The 23,712-nt window shown below is 47.6% G+C and overlaps 1 protein-coding gene across 2 annotated transcripts in view; it reads right to left on the bottom strand.

Annotated features, from left to right (window-relative positions):
- ELP3 (elongator acetyltransferase complex subunit 3) overlaps nucleotides 1-23,712 on the bottom strand; it is a 117,711-nt gene that overhangs the window by 87,609 nt on the left and 6,390 nt on the right. For both annotated transcript variants that reach the window (XR_011336834.1, XM_069850670.1), the window contains exons 5-7: nucleotides 20,489-20,552; nucleotides 18,310-18,378; nucleotides 15,258-15,412 (exon numbers count right to left, since the gene is read on the bottom strand). Coding sequence is in view for 1 of the 2 variants with exons in the window: in XM_069850670.1 (XP_069706771.1) it covers nucleotides 15,258-15,412; nucleotides 18,310-18,378; nucleotides 20,489-20,552 (288 nt within the window). In the remaining variant the exon portion in view is untranslated. The remainder of the gene's footprint in view (nucleotides 1-15,257; nucleotides 15,413-18,309; nucleotides 18,379-20,488; nucleotides 20,553-23,712) is intronic.

Below are 23,712 nucleotides of genomic sequence, written 5' to 3' on the forward strand. Positions count from 1 at the left end.
ATAATTTGGGTCAATTTTGTCTTTCTGGCATCTTTTCAGCCAGCAATATAAATCTAACAAGAAGCAGCTCCAAGTCCCATTTCAAATGTTCCTTCTGTGGATTCCAGTACAGTTTTGTTTGACCTTTAGTTAAATTCCACCTCTCCCAAGCAATCGATACCAGCTATTTCCACAGGACAGGCTTTACTCTACGTCCCTTTCTCTTTCCATCCCAGTGTACAAAAGCTGATAACGCATCCCGTGGACAACAAACCGTGTCACCACAGTGACAGTGATGCACAAACAGCTCATCAGCCTGCTACACAGAGAAACAAAGACCATTATAACCCTTGCATGAGGAGATGCTCAAGATCTGCCCTTGATTTCTCACTTCTCTGCTGTGCAATTTAGTTCAGAGAAGCTTGAGAGAGCATCAATTTAAATGCCTTGTTGCCAAATCAATAAGATCAATGATTAGCTCATAATTACACGGTTTACCATGGGATAGTCAATATATAGTTATAGGCACAGGCTAAAAAGGGATCTGTGAGGAAAAAAATGACATAACAGTCTCTTTTATTAAATCTAAACCGATGTTTGAGGTTTTCTTGCTACAGTTGATGAGAAAGACAGCACCAGGTGAGACTAATATGTATTAAAAAAAAATCTAGTTCCAATTTCAGTGCTGATATCGACTCACCGTGGCCTAGGGAAAGTTGCATAGTCTTAGTAACAACCAGTTCCTAACTGTTATTGAGGAAAATAACCCCTTCTGCCACTGCAGTGCCACATATCCTTCCCACAATGGAATGCCCTAAAAGTTACTGGAGCATACAAATAGTGTCCAGTAAAGACTTTGCGCAGTAGTTTCTCCATCTGCCTCTTGAATGGGATTCATCTCGCCCTCATCCAACACTCGTTTAGCTCGACGAAGGAAAACCAGCTCAACTGCTGCTTTGAGGGATGAAATTGTACCAATAAAATTATAAACAGAGCTAATAAAAAGCAGTCATCAGCCAAAACTGCTGGTGAGAAGCTATGGTTTAGCTAATCATCTTCTCTTGCCAAAGCAACTCCCTCACCCATAAAGCTGCAAAATGAACTCCTGCAAAAAAAAAAAGGCTACAAAAACACACAGGTGCTTGTTTTCTCTGTGCTTGTGCAACCAGATGCAGGAAGGAGTTTCCTGCAGCAGATGACAGGAACTGATGGTGCCACTTCCCTGGCTCCGTTTGCCGTCTGTCATACCTGAAACTATGTCATCAACAGTTACTCAGTTTTTAATTCACAGAATCATAGAATTGAATCATTAAGGTTGAAAAGACCTCTAAGATCATCAAGTTCAACCACCAACCCAACACCATTTTGTGTACTAAATCACATCCTGAAGCGCCACATCCACATGCTTTTTGAATCCCTCCAGGGATGGGGATCCCTGGGCAGCCTCTGCCAGGGCTTCACCACTCTTCCAGTAAATAAAGTTTTCCTAATATCCAATCTAAATGTCTCCTGGTACAACCTGAAGCCATTTCCTCCTGTCCCATCACTTGTTACTTGCGAGAAGAGACCAGCACCCACCCGACTCCAGGCTCCTTTCAGGTACTTGTAGAGAGTAATGAGGCTGCCTTTCAGCCTCCTCTTCTCCAAGCTAAACAATCCCAGTTCCTTCACAGCCTCTCCTAAGAACCCCTGGACTCCAGCCTCTTCCCCAGCTCCATTCCCCTTCTCCAGATGCACTTCAGCCCCTCAGTGTCTTCCTTGTAGTGAAGGGCTCAAAACTGAACACAGCATTCAAGGTGCAGCCTCACCAGCGCTGAATACAGGGGCACAATTCCTTCACTACTGCTGGCCACGTTGTGGTGATCCAAGCTAGGATGCTGTTGGCCTTCTTGGCCACCGCTGGCTCACGCTCAGCTGAAAGCATAGAATCATTAAGGATTGTAGAATCATAAACGTTAGAAAAGACCTCTAAGATCATCAAGTCCAATCCTACACTGTGTCAGGGTTCCCATCTCTCATGGCAGTCGAGAGTACTCAGTCAACAGAGCTCAGAGAACGATGACAGCCCAGCATGGGCGCCTGCTTCAGCATAAGCTGGATCCTTCTGGGCTCCAGCAATACATCTCCACTGGCTGAAGGGCACCCAGTTCACGTAGAAACACCTGAATTGAGCTGTCTCAACCTGCAAGTTGTACTACATCTCACCTGCGAGTGGTGAGAGAAGAGGTGAACCTTATTTATCTTGAAGGAACAAATGCCCTTCTCACTAATTTGGGAATTTCCCACAGCCCAAGGTACTGGTGGAGTCACGGAGCCTGAGAGAGTGTTAGCTCCGGCACATTACAGACAGACGGCTCTCAAGAGGTCTGAGGGAGACCCCATGCCTGGAATTCTTTACAAGAGGAGTAGACAAGGTGCTGAGGGATCTGGTTTAGTAGTCGACAGGTAAGGTTGGACTCCATGACCTCAAAGGTCTTTTTCATCCAAATGATTGTATCATTCAAAAGCAAAGAGCCCCTGCTCTGCCCAGTAAAACGCTCACAAAACACTTGCAGGAAAACCACTTCTTGACATCCATCCATAAAAGTATGGAAATTAAACCCGCCTTTTTTACATGCCTCCTGCACCCATCATGTTCCTAGAAAATGACTTTCCTTTCAAATTAATTTAGCACTGTGGAAAAGCAGTCGATCTCGGTTTACAACGCCAGTGGGACCAGCACAGCACAGCCGAGGGAACTATAAACTGCATCTCACTCTGTAACAGCCCATTTTAATTTGGGCTGGTTAGTAATCTCTGCTGGAAGAAGGCAAAAAGTCAGAGCGGGTCTCACGTTCGCTCTGCAGGGCATGGGATTATCAGCCTAGGAGCGCTCGCATCCTCACAGAGCTCAAAGCACTTGCTGGTGTTTGATCTTCGACCCACTTGGAAAACCACAAGACAACAGCAACTATGGTGATGCCGCTGCAACACGCAGAATAGTTTAACATGGAAACGAATTCAGTAGGCTGAGCTTGTGCAGGCTACGCAGTTTCTTTGTAGCATTATCTGTGGATCACCACCACAATTTGAACTAGAACCAAATTAAATCATAGAGTCACGGAATGGTTTGAGTTGGAAGGGACTTTAAAGCCCATCCAGTTCCAAGCCCCCGTCATGGACAGGGACACCTCCCACTGGATCAAGCTGCTCCAACCCAGCCTTGAACACCTCCAGGGATGGGGCAGCCACCACTTCTCGGGAAAACCTGGGCTAGTGCCTCACCACCCTCAGTGTGAAGAATTTCTCCCTAATGGCTCATTCAAATCATTCCCCTTCCAGTTTAAAGCCATTCATCTTTGTCCTATCACTCCATGCCTTTAGAAAAAGCCCCTCTCCAGCTTTCCTGAAGCTCCTTTCAGTACTGGAAGCTGCTCCAAGATCTCCCTGCAGCCTCCTCTTCTCTAGGCTGAACAACCCTGATTCTCTCAGCCTGCCCTCACAGCAGAGGTGCTCCAGGCCTTGGATCATCTGTGTGGCCTCCTCTGGACGCGTTCCAACAGATCCAGGTACTACTGATGTTGGAGATTCCAGAACTAGACACAGGACTCCAGGTGGGGTCTCACAAGAGCGGAATAGAGGGGAAGAGTCACCTCTCTCGACCTTCTGGCCACACTTTATATCCATACAGGTGACCAAGTCACAAATACAACTCTACCTCCAGTTACTGATCCCAGCTGACTGCTTGGATCCCATCTCGGCATTAACATTTTAGTGCAGGTCACCAGGGAACTTGTTCTGCTTGCCAAATTACATGCACACAGCAGTGAAGCAGCAAAAATGAGAAAAGTATTCCCTTTGGCAGGTGTTCAGCAGTAATTTGCTGAAAATGTACAAAACCAGGCAATGAAATTCATTATTTAGCTCTGACAATGTCATGACCGCTAGGGCCATCATACTTTCCACCAGCACAGAATGAAACAAAGATCGATAGTGGGTGTAGTTCTAATTTCTGTTGTGAATAAACACTACTAACCCATAAAACTACAGCAAAGGTATATTAAAATACATGTTAAACAACGCCAGGACGGCTGTTTAACATCTTTGTTTCAGACATGAACATTGGGATTGAAGACACCTTTGCCAAGTTTGCCAACAACAAACTGTGTTGCACGGTTGACACGGTGAAGGGAAAGGATGGCATCCAGAGAGACCTGGACAGGGTGGAGAGGTGGGGCCGTGGGAACCTCATGGAGTTCACCAAGGCCAAGGGCAAGGTCCTGTGCCTGGGTTGGGTCAATCTCAAGCACAAATCCAAGCTGGGCAGAGAATGGATTGGGAGCTGCCATCAGGAGAAGGACTTTGGGTGCTGGGAGATGAGAAGCTCACCATAAGCCAGTAATGGGCACTCACAGCCCAGAAAGCCAAACCACATCCTGGGCTGCATCCCCAGCAGCTGGATCAGGAGGGTGATGGAGGGGATTCTGCCCCTCTGCTCTGCTCTGGTGAGACCTCACCTGGAGCCCTGCATCCATCTCTGGAGTCCTCACCACAGGAAGGACAGGGAGCAGTTGGAGTGATGCCACGGACATAATCTGAGGGCTGGAGCACCTCCCATCTGAAGACAGGCCAAGAGAATTGGGGTTGTTCAGCCTGGAGAAGAGAAGGCTGCGGGGAGACCTTAGAGCAGCCTCCCAGTTCTGAAAGGGGCTCCACAAAAGCTGGGGAGGGGCTCTTGATCAGGGAGAGCAGGGATAGGACACTGGAAATGGTTTGAAGCTGAAAGAGGGGATATTGAGACGAGATCTTAGGAAGAAATGTTTTCCTGTGAGGGTGGGGAGGCCCCTGGCCCAGGGTGGCTGCCCCATCCCTGGAGGTGTTCAAGGCCAGGTTGGATGGGGCTTGGAGCAACCTGATCCAGTGGTGGGTGTCCTTGTCTGTGGCAGGGGGGTGGAACTGGCTGGGCTTTCTGGTCCCTTCCAACCCAAATCACTTCATGAATCTACGATTCTATGATTCGATTCAAGCATTCACCTTAGAAAGCCTAAAGCAACACAATATCAGATGTGCTGTTACACAGGCATAGAAATTCGTGAGTAAGGATTCCTCATATCCATCTTCCCTCATCATCTATGTCCAGTCACAAGCCTGAATATTTTCTATGATTCTATTTTACATGCAGGAGGAAATGTCGTGGCAATACTGAACAGGAGAGATAACTAGGTAGGTAATCACTTTTTCTAGCTGCAGGAAGGGAGAAATGAAAACATGAGAGATAAATCCTTAACAAGATTAAGATCCGATGAAATGATGACTTTCACTGATTTACCTTCCCAGTAATACCCACTTCAGCAGCTAAAAGTTGGGTCCTGCAGGAGAAAATAAGTAATGCAGAAGTAACAGGACGCCAGTACAAGCCAGCCGGCTTCGGGGTAAATTCTCTTAAACTCTGCAAGCTGGAAAGATGTGATCCATACTGAAGGAATGTAGGGAAACACTCAGCAACAAACGGGTTTTAATGGCAAACCTGCCCATATCCAAAGCTGCAGCCAAAGACAACCTGCCTACTACTCTGGAATATTTGGAACTGGTCTCCTTCCAGTACAGAAAGGGGCTACAGGAAAGCTGGAGAGAGGCTCTGTATGAGGGAATGCAGGGATAGGATGAGGGGGAACAGTCTCAAGCTGCAAGAGAGGAGACTGAGATGAGATCTCGGGAAGAAATATTTTCCTGTGAGGGTGGTTGCCCAGAGAAGTGGTGGCTGCCCCATCCCTGGAGGTGTTGAAGGCCAGGTTGGATGGGGCTTGGAGCAACCTGATCCAGTGGGAGGTGTCCCTGCCCATGGCAGGGGGTTGGAAATGGATGGGCTTTGAGATCCCTTCCAGCCCAAACAATTCCATGATTCTACGAAATCTCAGGGAATAAAAGGACATTTTGGCATAATCTCTGCTGCAAATGGTCTGGCACTAAAACAACACCCAGTTATCGCCTGCACAGCAGCACAGCAAATCGCTGCCTGGTCCAATGTCCTGAGGGACCCGACAGACCAGCTCTGATAGATATAACCACAGCAATTTGCTGCTGCCTCATGCTATTCCATTCCATGGTGAAAGGGCTGGAGAACAGGCCTTATGAGGAGCGGCTGAGAGAGCTGGGGTTGTTTAGCCTGGAGAAGAGGAGGCTGAGGGGTGACCTCATTGCTCTCTACAACTACCTGAAAGGACGTTGTAGAGAGGAGGGTGCTGGCCTCTTCTCCCAAGTGACAGGGGACAGGACAAGAGGGAATGGCCTCAAGCTCCGACAGGGGAGGTTTAGGCTAGACGTTAGGAAAAAATTCTTTACAGAAAGGGTCATTGGGCACTGGAACAGGCTGCCCAGGGAGGTGGTTGAGTCACCTTCCCTGGAGGTGTTTAAGGCACGGGTGGACGAGGTGCTGAGGGATATGGTTTAGTGTTTGGTAGGAACGGTTGGACTCGGTGATCCGGTGGGTCTCTTCCAACCTGGTTATTCTGTGATTCTGTGATTCTGTGATTCCTTCTCCGCCAGAAGTTGCTGCCTGCACAGAAGGGGATGCAGAACGGGGTAAGTACCCACATACCTCGGCTGCCCAAAATACCACCATGCAGCAGCTTAAGCCGACAATTACAGCGGGCTGCGCTCGAGCTGCCTGAGCTTGAGAGCCTCCCTGTCACAGCACCTACTCATTACAGCGAGTCAAGAGGTGAGATCTGACCATCAAATCCAGGCAATGTGTAGAGGGGCATTTTACCAGGCTTGGTTCCTCACAGCCAGAGAAGGAACACATCTTCTTAAATTGCCATCCATTCCAGCTCAGGTTAATTTGCTGCAGGGTGAACTCTGGCAGCTGAAGGGTGGACGACTCCATTTAGCTGCCAGGTTTCGAAGTGGTAACCTCAAGCGGAGGGTCAAGGTAGATAAAAGGAGAACAGTGTCCTCTTAAATCGCCCCAGCATGAATCACTGGAGCCAGTGAGTCAAAGCTCTCCATTATTTTTGCTAGAGTCAAAATTAGCAGTCAGAAAGCACAATTAAGACACTTCAGTATTGAGCCATCTGAACGGTAGAAGAGCATCTTCTTTGTCTATACTGACCGCTAGGTAAAGCCTGTGTGCTTCAATGTTCTTCCTCGAGATTCACAGCACATCAGAACTTCTCACAATCAGGGTTGGGGAAACACATACACAAAGCCAGCAGTGACAGCAGAGGCACAATTGTAGAATCATGGAATGGTTTGGGTTGGAAGAGACCTTAAAGCCCATCCAGTTCCAACCCCCCTGCCATGGGCAGGGACACCTCCCACTGGATCAGGTTGCTCCCAGCCCCATCCAACCGGGCCTTGAACACCCCCAGGGATGGGGCAGCCACCACTTCTCTGGGCAACCTGTTCAAGTTAAGTCTTACCTACTAACAAAACTCCAAGTCTTATCCAAGAAACTTAAAACGGACTTTAGCTTTGACAATAAGGAGCAACCTTCCAAAAGCAGGTTTATTCCTCACTATTGAAAACCTAAATCAGGAGTTGCTTAGTTGTCAGTCTTCACAATCAGTATATTCCTTGTGGAGAAACTGCAGGTTTCTGCACAATTCTTCTGACTGCATGTTAGAAGAATTACTGATACATCAGACCTAATGAGGGTATTTAAGAAAAGAATAGAATGACCTTCCCAGAAAACACCATCTGATAACTACACAACATGTTTCACGGGATGCTCTCATCTGGTGCGTTCAAGATGAGCGATTTCCAGACAGGTTTGAAAACCTTGCAGGACCTCCAAACACACACTGAACCAACCGCTGCTTAAACCGACAGCACTGAGGGCTTTTATTTCTTCCTCAGATGAGCTAAAACTGGGCACACAATAATCCAGCCCTAAGCAGAGGTGACTTAAAATCCAGGTCTTGTCTTTCAGGGAAGACTGAATCTATCTGCTTACCAAAAGATCAACATGGCTTTTGGGATACTGAAAGGAAATGTCCTTGTGTGTAAGGGAAACCTTTGCAGGAATGGGAAGCATTGCTGCCTGCTCACCAGCCCAAGCAGAAGCCACAGGGAATGGTGGAAACGCAAAAGGACACTTGGCAACAGCCTAAGGAAAAGGCAGCCTCACGATGTCATCCAGGATTAGGAGCTGCAATTTCTCCACGGGGACTCAAAAGGCAGCCGACCCCTCTTATTTCTGCAAGTCCTGAGCTTCAGGATGCAAGTGGGAAATGAGCCATTTAAGAAGCTACTGCCTGATGAGTGGCTGGAAAACCAAATGAGTCTTGGAAAAGGGACCTATTATGGAAATAGTCACTGTGCTGCACACCTCAATACTCTCACATAAATATCAGGTACACGAGATGCTTGAATCACAGAACATGAGATTCCAGCAATTTACCCCCTTCTTTCTTTGCCATTAGCATGATTTACAACAAGATCAAACATCAGACAAACACACGATGCTGTCAAAACAAAGTTTTAAAAATAATTTCTGTGCATTTAAAAATACACCGAGGGAGGCCAGGCTTGATCACAGAATCATATAATTGCTTAGATGGAAAAGACCTTTGAGATCGAGTCCAACTGTACCTGTCCACTACTAAACCAGATCCCTGAGCACCTCATCTGCCTGTCTTTTAAATACCTCCAGGGATGTGAATCTCCCTGGGCAGCCTCTGCCAGAATCTGAGAACTCTTTCGGCAAAGAAATTTTTTCCTGATGTCTAATCTGAACCTGCTCTTGTGCAATTTGAGGCCATTTCCTCTCATCCTGTCACCTGGGAGAAGAGACTAGAACCTACCTTGTTCCAGCCTCCTTTCAGGGAGTTATAGACAGTGATGAGGTGTCCCACTCAGCCTGCTTTTATCACAGAATCACAAGGTTGGAAAAGACCTACAGAATCATCGAGTCCAACCATTCCTATCCACACTGAACAGCCCCAGGTCCCCCAGCCACCTTTCAGGCTTGCTCTCCAGCCTCTTCACCATGATGACATTGCAGTCCAAGGAACTGCACAGGCACGTAGCCTGAGGGGACCTTTCTGACCCCCACTGTTCTCAACACAAGCAAGTTCTCATTTGGCCTCATTCACTAATTATGATAAAAGTCAGATCCTGGCTCAGAGAAGAGGTGCTCAGCCCCGGGAGCGAAGCGGTGAGTCACAGCAGCAGTTAAATATACCCAGCACCTCTCATGACTCATGGGTCAGGTGAGAGGAGCAAACCACGGGGAACAGTGGCTCTCATTTGCATGTGGATTTTCCACCTCCTTGGGTCTCTGTCCTCACAGACAAGCAAAGGCAGCCGCAGTCAGTGATCAAGCCAACGCTTTGGCTTGATGGCAACAGCTCCCAGAGGAAGGCACATTTCTCTAGTGTACAAAAAGAGAAACCTGTCTCACAGGGATTCTTCAGCGGTAATTACAAATCTCCTCCTCAAGAAGGGAAGCTTATCACCACGTCCACAACCTTGCTTGACGGGCACCCAGAAGCGCGCTGAAGTCTCCTAAGTGGTGTTCTTAGCAGATAAAAATTCAAAATAGAATTCTCCGTCTCATCACACATTCCCTACAAAACAAAGATCCCCTCTGGCTCTGCAATTCTTTACTTGCTCCTCGGCCAACTTATTTCCCCAGCACCTCAAGCCAAGACTTCTGACTGAATAGTCTAAAAAGCATTTATTAGCTCAATAGGGAGGTGCTGCAGAAATATTCGACACCAGCAACACCTCCAGGCAGTGATTTCCTTCCTACTCTCACAGCAGAGTTGCTATGAAAGCCTGGTAGCTTCGCTGGTTAGAACCACAGAATGCTTAGGGTGTGAAGGGACCTTTAAAGCTGATCCAGTCCAACCCTCTGCAAAAGCAGAGACACCTTCCACTGGATCAGGTTGCTCAACGCCCCATCCAACCCGGCGTTGAACACCTCCAGGGATGGAGCAGTCACTGGTTATCTCTTTAAATCACACTTTGGGTTGATGAGTTCATAGAATCATAAAATCATAGAACAACCAGGTTGGAAGAGACCCACCAGATTATCGAGTTCAATCATTCCTATCAACCACTAAACCATGCCCCTTAGCACCTCGTCCACCCGTGCCTTAGACACCTCCAGGGAAGGTGACTCAACCACCTCCCTGGGCAGCCTCTGCCAGTGCCCAATGACCCTTTCTGTGAAGAATTTTTTCCTAATGTCCAGCCTAAATCTCCCCTGGCAGAGCTTGAGGCCATTCCCTCTTGTCCTGCCCCCTGTCACTTGGGAGAAGAAGCCAGCTCCCTCCTCTCCACAACCTCCTTTCAGGTAGTTGTAGAGAGCAATGAGGTCTCCCCTCAGCCTCCTCTTCTCCAGGCTAAACACCCCCAGCTCTCTCAGCCGTTCCTCATAAGGCCTGTTCTCCAGCCCCCTCACCAGCTTTGTTGCTCTTCTCTGGACTCACTCCAGAGCCTCAACATCCTTCTTGTGGTGACGGGCCCAGAACTGAACACAGGATTCGAGGACCGGTCTCACCAGTGCCGAGTACAGAGGGAGAAGAACCTCCCTGGACCTGCTGGTCACGCCGTTTCTGATCCAAGCCAAGATGCCATTGGCCTTCTTGGCCACCTGGGCCACTGCTGGCTCATGGTCAGTCGCTGTCAACCAACACCTCCAGGTCCCTCTCCTCCAGGCAGCTTTCTAGACAGACTTCTCCTAGTCTGTAGCACTGCATAGGGTTGTTGTGCCCTACGTAAATACAGCCACTGCCACACTCGTGTCCTGTTTCTATACCCATAAAACCCAAAATCCTAACTCACGTCAGGTCTATTCGTGCAAAAAGGGACTCTTATTTATAAAGGGAGTTCTTTCAAACCACCAAGTCACCTGCCTAGTTTACCTAGGATCATTTAAAAGCAGCAATCTAGCTTAGATGCTCTGAGCCATCCCATGAAGATCCTGCTCTCTCCACTGACTACAGAGCCACAGGTTCAGACCTACTTTGTTGGCTAAAGCACTGCGCTACTTCCCCAAGACAGACCACAGGACTGTTTAGGCTGAAAATGACCCACAAGCATTGAGTCCAAACCTCCCACTGCCAACTCCACTAATAAACCATGTCCCCAAGCACCACATCCACATGGCTTTTGAACCCCTCCAGGGAAGGAGACTCCACCACTGCCCTCGGCAGCCTCTGCTAGAGATTCACTGTTCTTTCAGGAAAGACATTTTTCCCAATATCCAATCTAAATCTCCCCTGGTGCAACTTGGGGCTGTTTCCTCTCATCCTATCACTTGCTACTTGGGAGAAGAAACCAACACCCACCTGGCTCCAATCTCTTCTTGGAAGCTGCAGAGAGTGATAAGATCTCCCCTCAGCTTCCTCTTCTGCAGTTAAACAACCCCAGGGCCCCTCAGCCACTCCCAGAACCCCTGGGCTCCGGACTCTTCCCCAGCTCTGTTCCTCTTCTCTGGATGAGCTACAGCCCCTCAATGCCCAAAACTGAACCCAGGATTCAAGGTGTGGCCTCACAAGAGCTAAGTGCGTGGGGACGATCCTTCTCTGCTCCTGCTGGCCACCCCATGGCTGATGCAAGCCAGGATGCTGTTGGCCTTCTTGGCCACCTGGGCCACTGCTGGCTCATGTCACTCCTGATCCCACAGCATTTCCGCCACTCAGGCACTGCCAGGTTTGCTGCTGTGGGATATACACAGGGACAGATTCACCCCAAGACTCAGAATCTGCAATAAAGCCAGAAGCCAATTCAGAACATCAGCTGGAATCCCAGAGCCACTGCAGCGTGAGGATGCGTTTCTTTAGGGGCTGGTTCCTGGTGCGGAACAGTCTCTACGTCGATGATGGGCTAGTCATGCCATGCTGGCTGAAACTGCACAGTCACATCCTCTATCAGATTAACTAGGACCAGAAGCTGCACTGGGTGATCAAGACAAAGCATTATATGAAGAAAACCCACAATTACATCAAGAGGAGGATGCAAGATTGATGGGCCCTTCAGTGCTGCACAATTCAGACCATGGAGGTCAGCACATCACTGTCACTGCGAAGACTGCATTGGACACAGCAGCAGAGCTCAAGTTATGGACTAAGTAGAGAAATGACTGGACAAAAGGGAAAACAAATGTGTTTTCAGATAGAATCATAAAATGGTCTAGGTTTGAAACAAGCTTAAAAGCCCATCCAGCTGCAAACCTGGAACCTTCCACTGGATCGGGTTGCTCAAAGCCCCATCCAACCTGGCTTTGAACACCTCCAGAGATCAGGCATCTGCAACTTTTCTGGGCAACCTGGGCCAGGGCCTCACCACCCTCAGCATGAAGATTTTCTTCCTAATGTCCAAACTAAACCTCCCCCATTCCAATTTAAATCCATTCCCCCTTGTCCAATCCCTGCACTCCCTCATCAAGAGCTCCTCACCAGCTTTCCTGGAGCCCCTTCAGGCACTGGGAGGCTGCTCTAAGGTCTCACTGCAGCCTTCTCTTCTCCAAGCTGAACAACCCCAACTCTCTCAGGCTGTCCTCACAGCAGAGATGCTCCAGCCCTCAGATCACCTTTGTGGCCTCCTCTGGAGTTGTTCCAACTGTTCCACATCCTTCTTATGTTGTGGGTTCCAGAACTGGACACAAGACTCCAGATGGGGGTCTCATGAGAGCAGAGTAGAAGGGATGAATCCCCTTCCTCACCCTGCTGGCCAAGCTTCTTTGGATGCAGCCCAGGATACGGTTATGTATGGTTATACTGTCAGCATCTCCTCCACTGATGGAAGCAGTGAGGGAGAAGGGCTGAATCCTCAGGTATAGGGAAAAATAAAATCAACCACGACTATTTATTCCAAGTGTCACTGGCCATATCAAAAGAGTGCTGCAGTGACACAGCACAACAACTAAACACAAGAAGCACAAAACCTAAAAGGTCTGATTCATCTGGAACTTAATATTCTCGCCTCTACAATATTTAGGAAGCTCAACCTGAATAACTCCCACATAGCTCAATTTACTAAGCATTTAACATGACTTTTATGTTAAAAATATAAACCTTTATTTATCTTCTGATTAAAAAAACCAAAAAAAATCCCAGAAATTGTTGGTGTGGGTTTTGCCACGTTGCAAGGCAGCACACTGGCTTCAGAGTCACTTTGCTTCTGCAGGCACTTAGAATTCATAGACTCACCGAATCATTAAGGTTGGAAAAGACCTCTAAGCTCATCCAACCATCAGCCCAGCCCCACCGTGATGACAGAACCATGTCCCAGAGTGCCACAGCCAGACTTTAATAAACTCCTGCAGGGGTGGGGACTCCACCAGAGCCGAGTACAGGGGGAACAATCCCTTCAATCCCTTCCCTTCTCCTGCTGGCCACTCCATGGCTGATCCAAACCAAGATGCTGTTGGCCTTCTTGCCCACCTGGGCCATTGCTGGCTCATGTTCAACTGCTGTCAACCAGTATCCCCAGGTCCTTTTCCTCTGGGCAGCTTTCCAGCCACTCTTCCCCAAGCCTGGAGCGCTGCGTGGGGTTGTTGTGTCCTAAGTTCAGGACTCAACACTTAGCCTTGTTGAATCCCACCCTGCTGGCCTCAGCTTATCAATTCCTTGCTCACATGCTCTGTGTCATAAACAGTTTTCTTAACCTGCAGATCAAAGGACAGGCTATTCCAAAAGCGATTTGAGGTCAAGTAAAATTAGCCAGACACCCGCAGCAGACAAAACATGGAATAACCACATACTGAACCACAGAACGGAGATATAAACACAGCACTGATTTGAACGGACAACCTGCAAACACCACCCTTCTTCCATAACGAGCTGTGTCCCGTGCTTACAACTGGGGCACCAGAGCAAGAGCAAAGCAATCCTTTGCCCAACCTGCTTGTGATTTTACCTTGATAAAACCCGCTTGTGAGGAGCAGCAGAGCACTTTGTCTGCACTTTGAATGACAAGAACCAAAAGGAAACCAGCAGAAGTGTTTGCTGCCCTCCAGAGGGAAACCAAATGGAATTACAGCTTTAAAAGAACGAAGGCAGATGTGATGTCAAGCCAGGGTGAGTCCTGCTCTGTTTTAAAACAATTTTTTAGTGGATGATAAAGCTATCAAGGAAAATCCACTGCACTGAATGATGACAAGGTAGACAACTAAAACCATCAGTAGGGATACTCACTCAGTTTTAACAGATCTAAAACATCAAATCCCCCTTATTTTCCTTCTCCACTTTATACTACAAAGCACACTGCAAAGTTGTGTATTTAAAAACTCAAAGCACTCACAAATCAGTCTGACTTTCATTTCGACTGTAAAATGAGCAGGGGAGCATCTCCCTGTCACCCTGAAGGACTGCAAGGGTAACTGCATTTGAGACTCAAGGGGCTCAGAGCTCCAGAGCACTGACGCTCTTGGGGGTGAGTCATCCATCCCTTACGGGAGCTGACGTCTCGCCTCCCTCCAAGCCAGGATCAGTTCCCCTTCCCAGAGAAAGGAAATAAATCCCATGGCAATGTCATTTGTCACAAATCAAGGTGATAAAACATGAAAGGTAGAACTCCAGATGGAATGCCAAGAAAGCAGAAGCAGCGCAGCTTTTCCTCCATGAGGAAACAGAGCACAGCTCTTCTCTTCTGCTGCGCAGCACACACAGCAGTGCTGCAAGTTGAGCTATAAATATTCTGTGCCTAAACGTGTACGTGAATAAACACTGCCTTTCAAAAAGAAGCGCGGCCAGGTTGAGGGAGGGGATTCTTCCCCTCTACTCTGCTCTCATGAGACCCCATCTGGTGTCCTGTGTCCAGCTCTGGAATCCACAACATAAGGATATGGAACAGTTGGAACAGCTCCAGAGGAGGCCACGAATATGATCCAAGGAGCACCTCTGCTATGAGAACAGGCTGAGAGAATTGGGGTTGCTCAGCCAGGAGAAGGCTCCAGGGAGACCTTAGAGAAGCCTTCCAGTACCTGAAGGGGGCCTAAAAGAAATGAAGGGCAACGGAAAGGGCTTTAAATTGGAAGGGGGAAGATTTAGATTAGACATTAGGAAGAAATTCTTCACAATGAGGGTGGGGAGGCCCTGGCCCAGGTTGCCCAGAGAAGTGGTGGCTGCTCCATCCCTGGAGATGTTCAAGGCCAGGTTGGATGGAGCTTGGAGCAACCTGATCCAGTGGGAACTGGATGGGCTCTGAGGCCCCTTCCAGCCCAAACCATTCTATGATTCCATGAAAAAGAAAATGAACCCTAAATTTTTGTATTCAGTATTTCCTCCTCTTAGACCTGTTAAAGAATGTATTCAAATAATGACATTAAAGAAAACCAAGATAGTTACCTGACAGCCTCTGCTACGTTGTTGGAAGTGTGACCCGATAAGGCATCGTGCAGGTTTCTGATGAAATAATCCCTGTACTCTTCAGGCAGGGCCATGAACGTCCCACCCATCACAATGAACTCTACTTTATCCACGCTGTGGCCCAACTGCTTCAGCTGTAAAGTCAAAAGTACCAGGGAAAAATTACCCAGCAGGGACTTATCTAAAAGATTTCTCTGAAAACCTTGACATCCCTGCACCGCATTTCCTTCTTTAGTTGTCATCTCTTTTATGAAAGAAAAAACATTAATACTTTTGTACAGATTTCTTATCATCCCTCCCCAAGAACTTCAAAATTATTTTTTCTCCTGCAACAACACAGGTACTGAGCCCAGCATAAGGGGTTTTCCTGACTACACAGAATTATTGGAGCCCAGCGCCTTGCTGATGGGATTTACGCTGTTTCCAGCTTGAACCTACAATAGACATAGCCAGTAGAAAAAGCTTCCTCCCATCAGGACCCGAGGGAATGGCAGGAGGATGTGCCAGAAGAAGGTTAGGCTGGATATTAGGGAAAGGTTCTTCAACCAGAGGGTGGTAGAGCACTGGACCAGGCTCCTAAAGAAAGTAGTCATGGCCCCAAGCCTGAAAATATTCAAGAGGCATTTAGACAAAACCCTCAGACACATGGTGTGAATGTTGGGGTTGTCCTGTGCAGGGACAGGAGTTGATCTCAATGATCCCCATGGGTCCCTTCCAACTCAAGACATTCTACAGTTCTACCTTAAGAACTATCTTCCCTTAAAAACTTGTGGGAGAACAAAGAACTACACTGAAACCATGAAGAATTTGTGAAGGGCTGTCAAGCGCTGGCAGAGGCTGCCCAGGGCAGTGGTGGAGTCCCCATCCCTGGGGTGATTGAAAAGCCGTGTGGATGTGGTGCTTAGGGACACGGTTCTGTGGTGGAGTTGGCAGTGCTGGGTTAAGGGTTGGACTCAATGACCTTAGAGGTCTTTCCCAATCTAAACAGTTTTGTGATTCTGTGATTTTCCAACGGATCTAGAGATAAACAGGAAATAAGTTAAAGCAAAAAAGAGGACTGTGAAACTGTTCGGAACTTCTAACTCTCCAGCAAAGACCCCCAGAAAATCATTTTGCTAGGAAAACCACTATTTCAGTTCTAAATTCTCTGTTTAAGTCATCACCAAGGACTAGCAGCTGCCATAAAAGTATGATTTTGCATTAATAGGATATCCTATTAGCAATCACATATCGTTCAGAACACACAAGATCTTGTCAGAGGTTCAAAACTTGTCATTTATCTAAGAGAAATGACAGTTTGACAATTAAAAGGTTGAAAAATAATTCCTCTGTGGGGATCAAGTCAGTCTAATGTAGAATTACAGAATAATCATAGAATTATAGAATCATAGAATGACCAGGTTGGAAGAGACCCACCTGATCATCGAGTCCAACCATTCCTATCAAACACTAAACCATGACCCTCAGCACCTCATCCACCCGTCCCTTAAAACACCTCCAGGGAAGGTGAATCAACCACCTCCCTGGGCAGCCTCTGCCAGTGCCCAGTGACCCTTTCTGTGAAAAATTTTTCCTCATGTCCAGCCTAAACCTCCCCTGGCGGAACTTGAGGCCATTCCCTCTCGTCCTGTCCCCTGTCACTTGGGAGAAGAGGCCAGCACCCTCCTCTCTACAACCTCCTTTCAGGTAGTTGTAGAGAGCAATGAGGTCTCCCCTCAGCCTCCTCTTCTCCAGGCTAAACAACCCCAGCTCTCTCAGCCGCTCCTCGTAATGTTGAAATGTTGAGTTTGGAAGGGACCTCTGGACATCACCCAGGCCCTCTCTTCTCCAGGCAGCATCAGCTACAGTTGTTTGCTCAGCACCACGTCCTGAGAGGCTTCGAGCGTCCCACAGAACGGCGACTGCACAACCTCTCTGGGCACCCTGGTCCAGTGCTTGGTTACCTTCACAGTTAAAATCTGTTTTCTGGTGTTCAAATGGGATTTAGAATTACAAAATGGTTTGGGTGGGAAAAGACCTTAAAGATCATCCAGTTCCAACCCCCTTATCATGTCCAGGGACACCTTCCACTGCACCAGGCTGCTCAAAGCCACATCCAACCTGGCCTTGAACATCTCCAGTGAGAGGGCATCCACAATTTCTGAGGAACCCGGGCCAGTGCCTCACTGCCCATGAGGCTTCTCACATTTCCATCTGTGCCCATCATATCATGTCCTGCTCTGTCACTGGGCATCCACCTCTGTCTCCTTAGTGTTTCCCACTAGGTTTTTTTTACACATTGCTAAGATCCCCCCCGCAAGTCATCTCCTGCCCAGCCTAATCACTGCTGGCTCTCTCAGGGTATGCTCAGATGCTCCAGTCCCTTTGTCATCTTAGAAGCCTTTTGCTAGACTTGCTCCAGTATAAAATCACAGAATCATTAAGGTTGGAAAAGCCCTCTAACCTCATTCAGTCCAAGCATCAGCTCAACAACACCGTGTCTACTAAATCATGTCCCGAAATGCCACGGCCACATGTTTTTCAAACCCTGCCAGGGATGGGGACTCCACCACTGCCCTGGGCAGCCTCTGACACAGGGCTTCAACACTCTTTCAGGAAAGAATTTTTTCCTAGTATCCAATCTAAACCTCCCCTGGCACTACCTGAGGCCATTACCTCTCATTCTATTCCTTGTTATTTGAGAGAAGAGACCAGCACCCACCTGGTTCCAACCTCCATTCTGGGAGCTGCGGAGAGAGATGAGGTCTCTCCTCAGCCTCCTTTTCTCCAGAATAAGCAGCCCCAGGGCCCTCAGCTGCTCCAGAACCCCTGGGCTCCAGATCCTTCCCCAGCTTGAACTTAAACACTGTTTCATTAGCAGAAAGTTAAACATTACTGGCCCCCAATATCTACAGTTGGGTTATATACCCAGAGCCTGGCTGCATCTGGAGCTCCTGTTGCTGACTACGACTCACCAGTTTAAGAAATTGAATATATTTTCATTCAAGTAATCACAATGACAACACATACCCCTTCAACTGTAAACATTTACCTGTTCTACTCTGTGTCTTGTCTGGAGATAGGGGTCATACCTGGCCCGGATGGCCCTCATGGATGTCGGCTGAAAAATACAAGCAGATTAATTTCATAAATGGTCGGTTTTTAAAACAAACCACAGTGAAAAGGAATAGAAAGACAACTTTTGACTCTGAAGTATGAGATTCTTCAAATCCTAATGGGCCCTTCAGACTCTCAACCAGAGAGTCCTTCCAACTGTAAATTTGGCGCCTTAACACATTTTATCCTTACGTGGTAACGTTACATAAACAGAACAACACAACTTTCCAAATTTTTTGTGCGTTATGGCAGGATGGGTAAAGGATCCCTGTACGGAAAAATCACAATGTTTTTCGAAACACAAGCTTTTCTGCTCTGTTCATTTCAGCTTTCTGTCATTCACACGATCACCCAAGGGGTGTCCTCCAGAACTCAATCTAAACTTCAAATACTCTTTTTCTAAATATATTCTTTCAACTGAAATCCCTAATAACTTAAGTTTTTATACTACCAGCTGATGATGTGCCGACTGACGAGAAGCTCAACATGAGCTGGCAGTGGGCACTCACAGCCCAGGTGGCCAAACGCATCCAGGCTGGATGGGGCTTTGAGCAACTTGATCCAGTGGAAGGAGGGGGATTGGAACTGGATGGGCTTTAAGGTCCCTTCCAACCCAAACCATTTCATTATTCTGTTATTTTCCTACTTCGCACTAATGGGATATTTCAAGATACTGAGAAACGGATAAGAGAAAATCAACACTAAAAGGATGCTGCATCACTGTTTACAAAATTAAACCCAATTGTATTTAACCTCATTTTACTCCTCTGTATCTGTAAAATAGCTGTGAGTTGTTTTGTGAAAACCAGTCACAGTAATTCAGTCACAACAAGATTTTCTGCTGTTAAACCTCCATCAGACAACAGGAAAGCTCTATTTTGGATACATGTATTATATTTAGCAAGATATCACTGCAGACACAGATGAACAAGGGCATAGATGGAATTTCAGTGGCACCAACAGCTAAATTATAGAGTTTTTTTCCCCCAAAGCTTGGCTCTTGCCCATGCACAGGGTCCTGCAGGTTGGACAGAACTGAAAGCAGGTCCAGTTAAGGCAGGATGCTCACGGCCATGTCCAGTCAATATCTGACAACCTTTAAAGATACAGACCTCAAACTCTCATCTCTATGCAAATATTTGACAATCACCACGTTAAAATATTCTTTTTACATTAAGACACAGTTTATAATAGCGTAACTCATGTTGCCTCTCATCTCTACCCTAGGCAACTCTGCAAGGAGTCTGGCTCTGACTTCTCCATACCGTTCCCTCATATCGAGCCACAAGTGAGACTGCGTGTTCCCGCAGGACTGTTTAGTTTGGCTAATTTTGACGCAGACTGATATCTGCTGCAGGAATCACAGCTAGCATTCGTCTCAACAAACTGCAGGCAGCAGGGTCCCAGAGGAGTCAGCAATGTCACCTTTATCTGCTCTCAGTCACTTGTTGCTTTCCGCAGCTGGAGGTTCAGGCTAACAGCTGTATCCCATGGCTTGCCCACGTGGAAACAGGCACAACACTGCATTCACCCTGCTCACAATCATGGCTACTCGCTCCGGCTCTACAGCATGGTACGCATAGAATCACTGTATGGTTTGTGTTGGAAGGGACCTCAAAGCCCATCCAGTTCCAAGCACCCTTCCAGGGACATCTTCCACTGGATCAGGCTGCTCAAAACCTCATCCAACCTGGCCTTCAACACCTCTGGGGATGGGGCAGCCACGACCCCTCTGGGCCTCCCCACCCTCACAGGAAAATATTTCCTCCTAAGATGTCATCTCAATTTCCCCTCTTGCAGCTTCAAACCATTTCTCCTTATCCTATCCCTGCACTCCCTGAGAAAAAGCCCCTCCCCAGCTTCCCTGGAGCCCCTCTCAGTACTGGGAAGCTGCTCTAAGGTCTCCACAGGGCCTTACAGTAACAAGGTGGGGAGAAAGAAACAACTACTATGATAACAGAGAAGAATTTCCAGCATTGTAGTTGAGTCGCTTTAGACCTTGAAGTCAGCTTTTGTTTCTCATTCTTGCAACGTGGGTGAATCTGTAGAAGTCGGGGGTCGCCCAGGCCAAGTTACAGCGAGCATTAGCGATTCATTATAGCAGCCCAACCTACCTCATATCCAGTGTAAGACTGCGTGGAATATTCAAAATCAGAATCTGGTCCACCTGGGCAGTATCTGCAAACATGAAAAGACAGAAAACAGGCATCAAACATGGAGTTTCAATGACTTTATCTGTTGTACGGGCACACGAGTGGGTGTGGGCTGAGCACAGCTCTAACAACCCCGTCTATCACCAGCACCGCAGAACACAACTTCGTGACAGCCTGACCACAGCAACGTGCCAGCTGCTCTCCTGGCATTCCACAGCTCTCAAATAGGCAAAAACAAAGCCACAAAAGGAAGGTTCTATTATTAGCTCAAGCACCACAGCACCTTAACGCTGCAACACAGCTTCCAGGCTAAAGCTGGATCCCAGCATGGGATGAATGAATGGATCCCTGTGTTTCTGCACCACCTGATGGAAGCATCGGCTCAGAGCCAACCACACATGCTGAAGATGGCGGTTCTGCGATGTCCACTAACACAGAAAAGAGCTGAGCCAATTTATGCTCACAAACTCTTAAGTACACAGCGCAAAACACTCGTTTAAGGAGAATGGGATGTCAAAAAAACAAAACCAAACAATCCCAACCTGTTAAATCACTACATTCCATAAAACACCTTCATAAGACTTACCAGAAGCAAAATGTACTGTGAACACATTTCTGGAACAGGGCATTATTTTAGTGAGCTGCCATATAGTTTTGGACTAATAGGCACACACAGATTATTGGATTTTAACAACTAATTTTACAATCATAAACAACTTCAATATTCATAGAATCATCAGGTTGGAAAAGACCCACCAGATCATTGAGTCCAAGCATTCCTATCAAAGTATTTTCCCCATTTCTATCAAAAAGAGTCTCATTTGTTTTAATATGTGCTTTTTATTTGGCATAGGAAGACATAAAATAGAGATACCTCCTGTTAAAGAATCTAGACTTCTTTCCCCAAAATATACAGGCTTTAAACACTTCAATGGTGAGAAAGCACGTTTCCATTTCTTTCCTGAACTTGGGAACACGCTGTGCTGCTGATGGTTGGACTCCAGGATCTTGGAGGTCTTTTCCAACCTTAACGATTCTGTGATTTTAATTATTTAACAAATACAGCATGCTAGTGCTATTCCAAAAGAACACAAAACACATACTCTGGATAGTTCTACAGCAGCTTGGTATGAAGTTACAGTTTCTGCATCCAGAGGCTTGCTTGAAACTTATTCTGTGACACAGCAAGAGACTTGCAGCAATCACAGCACAATTGTGAGCCAGGAGAGGTATAGTTCACAGCAGTCATTAAAAGGCTTATTAATTTATTCTGAAGTCCTTACTTTCTTTTGAGGCCTGTGGGATCCATGACCATTCATTCTGTGGGCAAAGGCGACCTGAGACAGGAGGGCTGGCAGCCCTGTCAGTGCCAGTAGCGGGTGCTGAACAGAGCAGTCGGCGCAGCTCTCAAAGGCACAGACTACGGTAAAGCCATCTCTATAATCACATTTGGTTCACAGTATAATTGATGAGTTTCCTCAATGCTTGCCCTATGAACTTAACCCAAGACATACATCACCGGTATAAAATGAATTACCAAATTACCATGGCCAAGCAAATTTACTGGCAAAAGTTGTGCAATCCAAACGAAGACGTTTCATACACATAATTACCTGGGATATCTCAAACAGAATAGCTCCTCATGCAGAAACAAGAGCAGAGCCGGCTCACTCTGTGTTAGACAGCTGCCAGTGAAATACCCTGATCATGGAACGGTTTGGGTTGGAATGGACCTCAAAGCCCAGCCAGTTCCAACCCCCCGGCCATGGGCAGGGACACCTCTCACTGGATCAGGTTGCTCAAAGCCCCATCCAGCTTGGCCTTCAATACCTCCAGGGATGGGGCAGCTATGACTTCAGCTAGGGCCAGGGCCTCACCACCCTCACAGGAAAACATTTCTTCCTAAGATCTCATCTCAATCTCTCCTCTTTCAGCTGAAAATCATTCTCCCCGCTCCTGTCCCTGCACTCCCTGATCAAGGGCCCCTCTCTACCCTTCCTAGAGCCCCTTTTGTACTGGGAGGCTGCTCTAAGGTCTCCACAGAGCCTTCTCTTCTCCAGACTGAACAAACCCAACTGCCCAACTCTCTCAGCCTGTCCTCATACCAGAGGCGCTTCAGCCCTCAGATCATCTCTGCGGCCACCTGTGGACTTGCTCCAACAGATCCATGTCCTTCCTGTGCTGAGGACTCCAGAACTGAATGCAGGGGTCCCAGTGGGATCTCATCAGAGCAGATTAGAGGGGCAAAATCCTCTCCATCACCCTAGTGGTCCCACTGCTTTGGATGCAGCCCAGGACACAGTTTGGCTTTCTGGGTTGCAAGCACCCATTGCCAGCTCAGGTTAAGCTTCTCATCCCCCAGCAAGCCAAGTCCTTCTCCTGAGGGCTGCTCCAAATCCATTCTCTGCCCAGCCTGGATTTGTGCTTGGGAGTGCCCCAATCCAGGTGCAGGACCTTGCACTTGGCCGTGTTCAGCTTTGTGAGATTCCCACAGCCCCACCTCTCCAGCCTGTCCAGCAACCCCTGGATGCCATCCATTCCCTCCAGTGTGTTGACGGTGCAACACAGCTTGGTGTCCTTGGCAAACTTGCTGAGGATGCCCTTGCTCCCACTGTCCACGTCTGCAACAAAAACGTTACAAAAAAGAAGTCCCAACAGATATGGTTAGGAAAAAAAGGCAAAAAACCACACACAGACAAGATTTCCAAGATTTCAGCTGCAGACTTCGAAGTCAAACAGAGGTAACACACCTCAAGGGAATTCCAGCTTGGGTTTCTCTATTCAAGTAACTCTTGGCAGCTGGATGCCTTCCCTTCCACATGTGCTCTCGTTTCACTCCAGAATCAGACAGCACCAGGCTGCACACCCAACATGTCTCTGCAAGCAGCACCTGCACTTCCTCCAGCAGGTCGCAGCTCAGCACCATTCAGACTTTACAAAGCAAATCCTGTTTCATTTCTCTATCAGCAATCTCCAAGCTGCTTACAGACCCAGCCATGTGCACAGCACACCCCAACGCAGCAATACAACTCGCATTAACACCACAGAGAAGTGGTGGCTGCCCCATCCCTGGAGGTGTTCAAGGCCAGGCTGGACGGGGCTTTGAGCAACCTGATCCGGTGGAGGGTGTCCCTGCCCATGGCAGTGGATTGGAACTGGATTAGCTTTAAAGTCCTTTCCAATCC

Source organism: Phaenicophaeus curvirostris, chromosome 2 (genome assembly GCF_032191515.1).
Source record: "Phaenicophaeus curvirostris isolate KB17595 chromosome 2, BPBGC_Pcur_1.0, whole genome shotgun sequence".
NCBI lineage: Eukaryota > Metazoa > Chordata > Aves > Cuculiformes > Cuculidae > Phaenicophaeus > Phaenicophaeus curvirostris.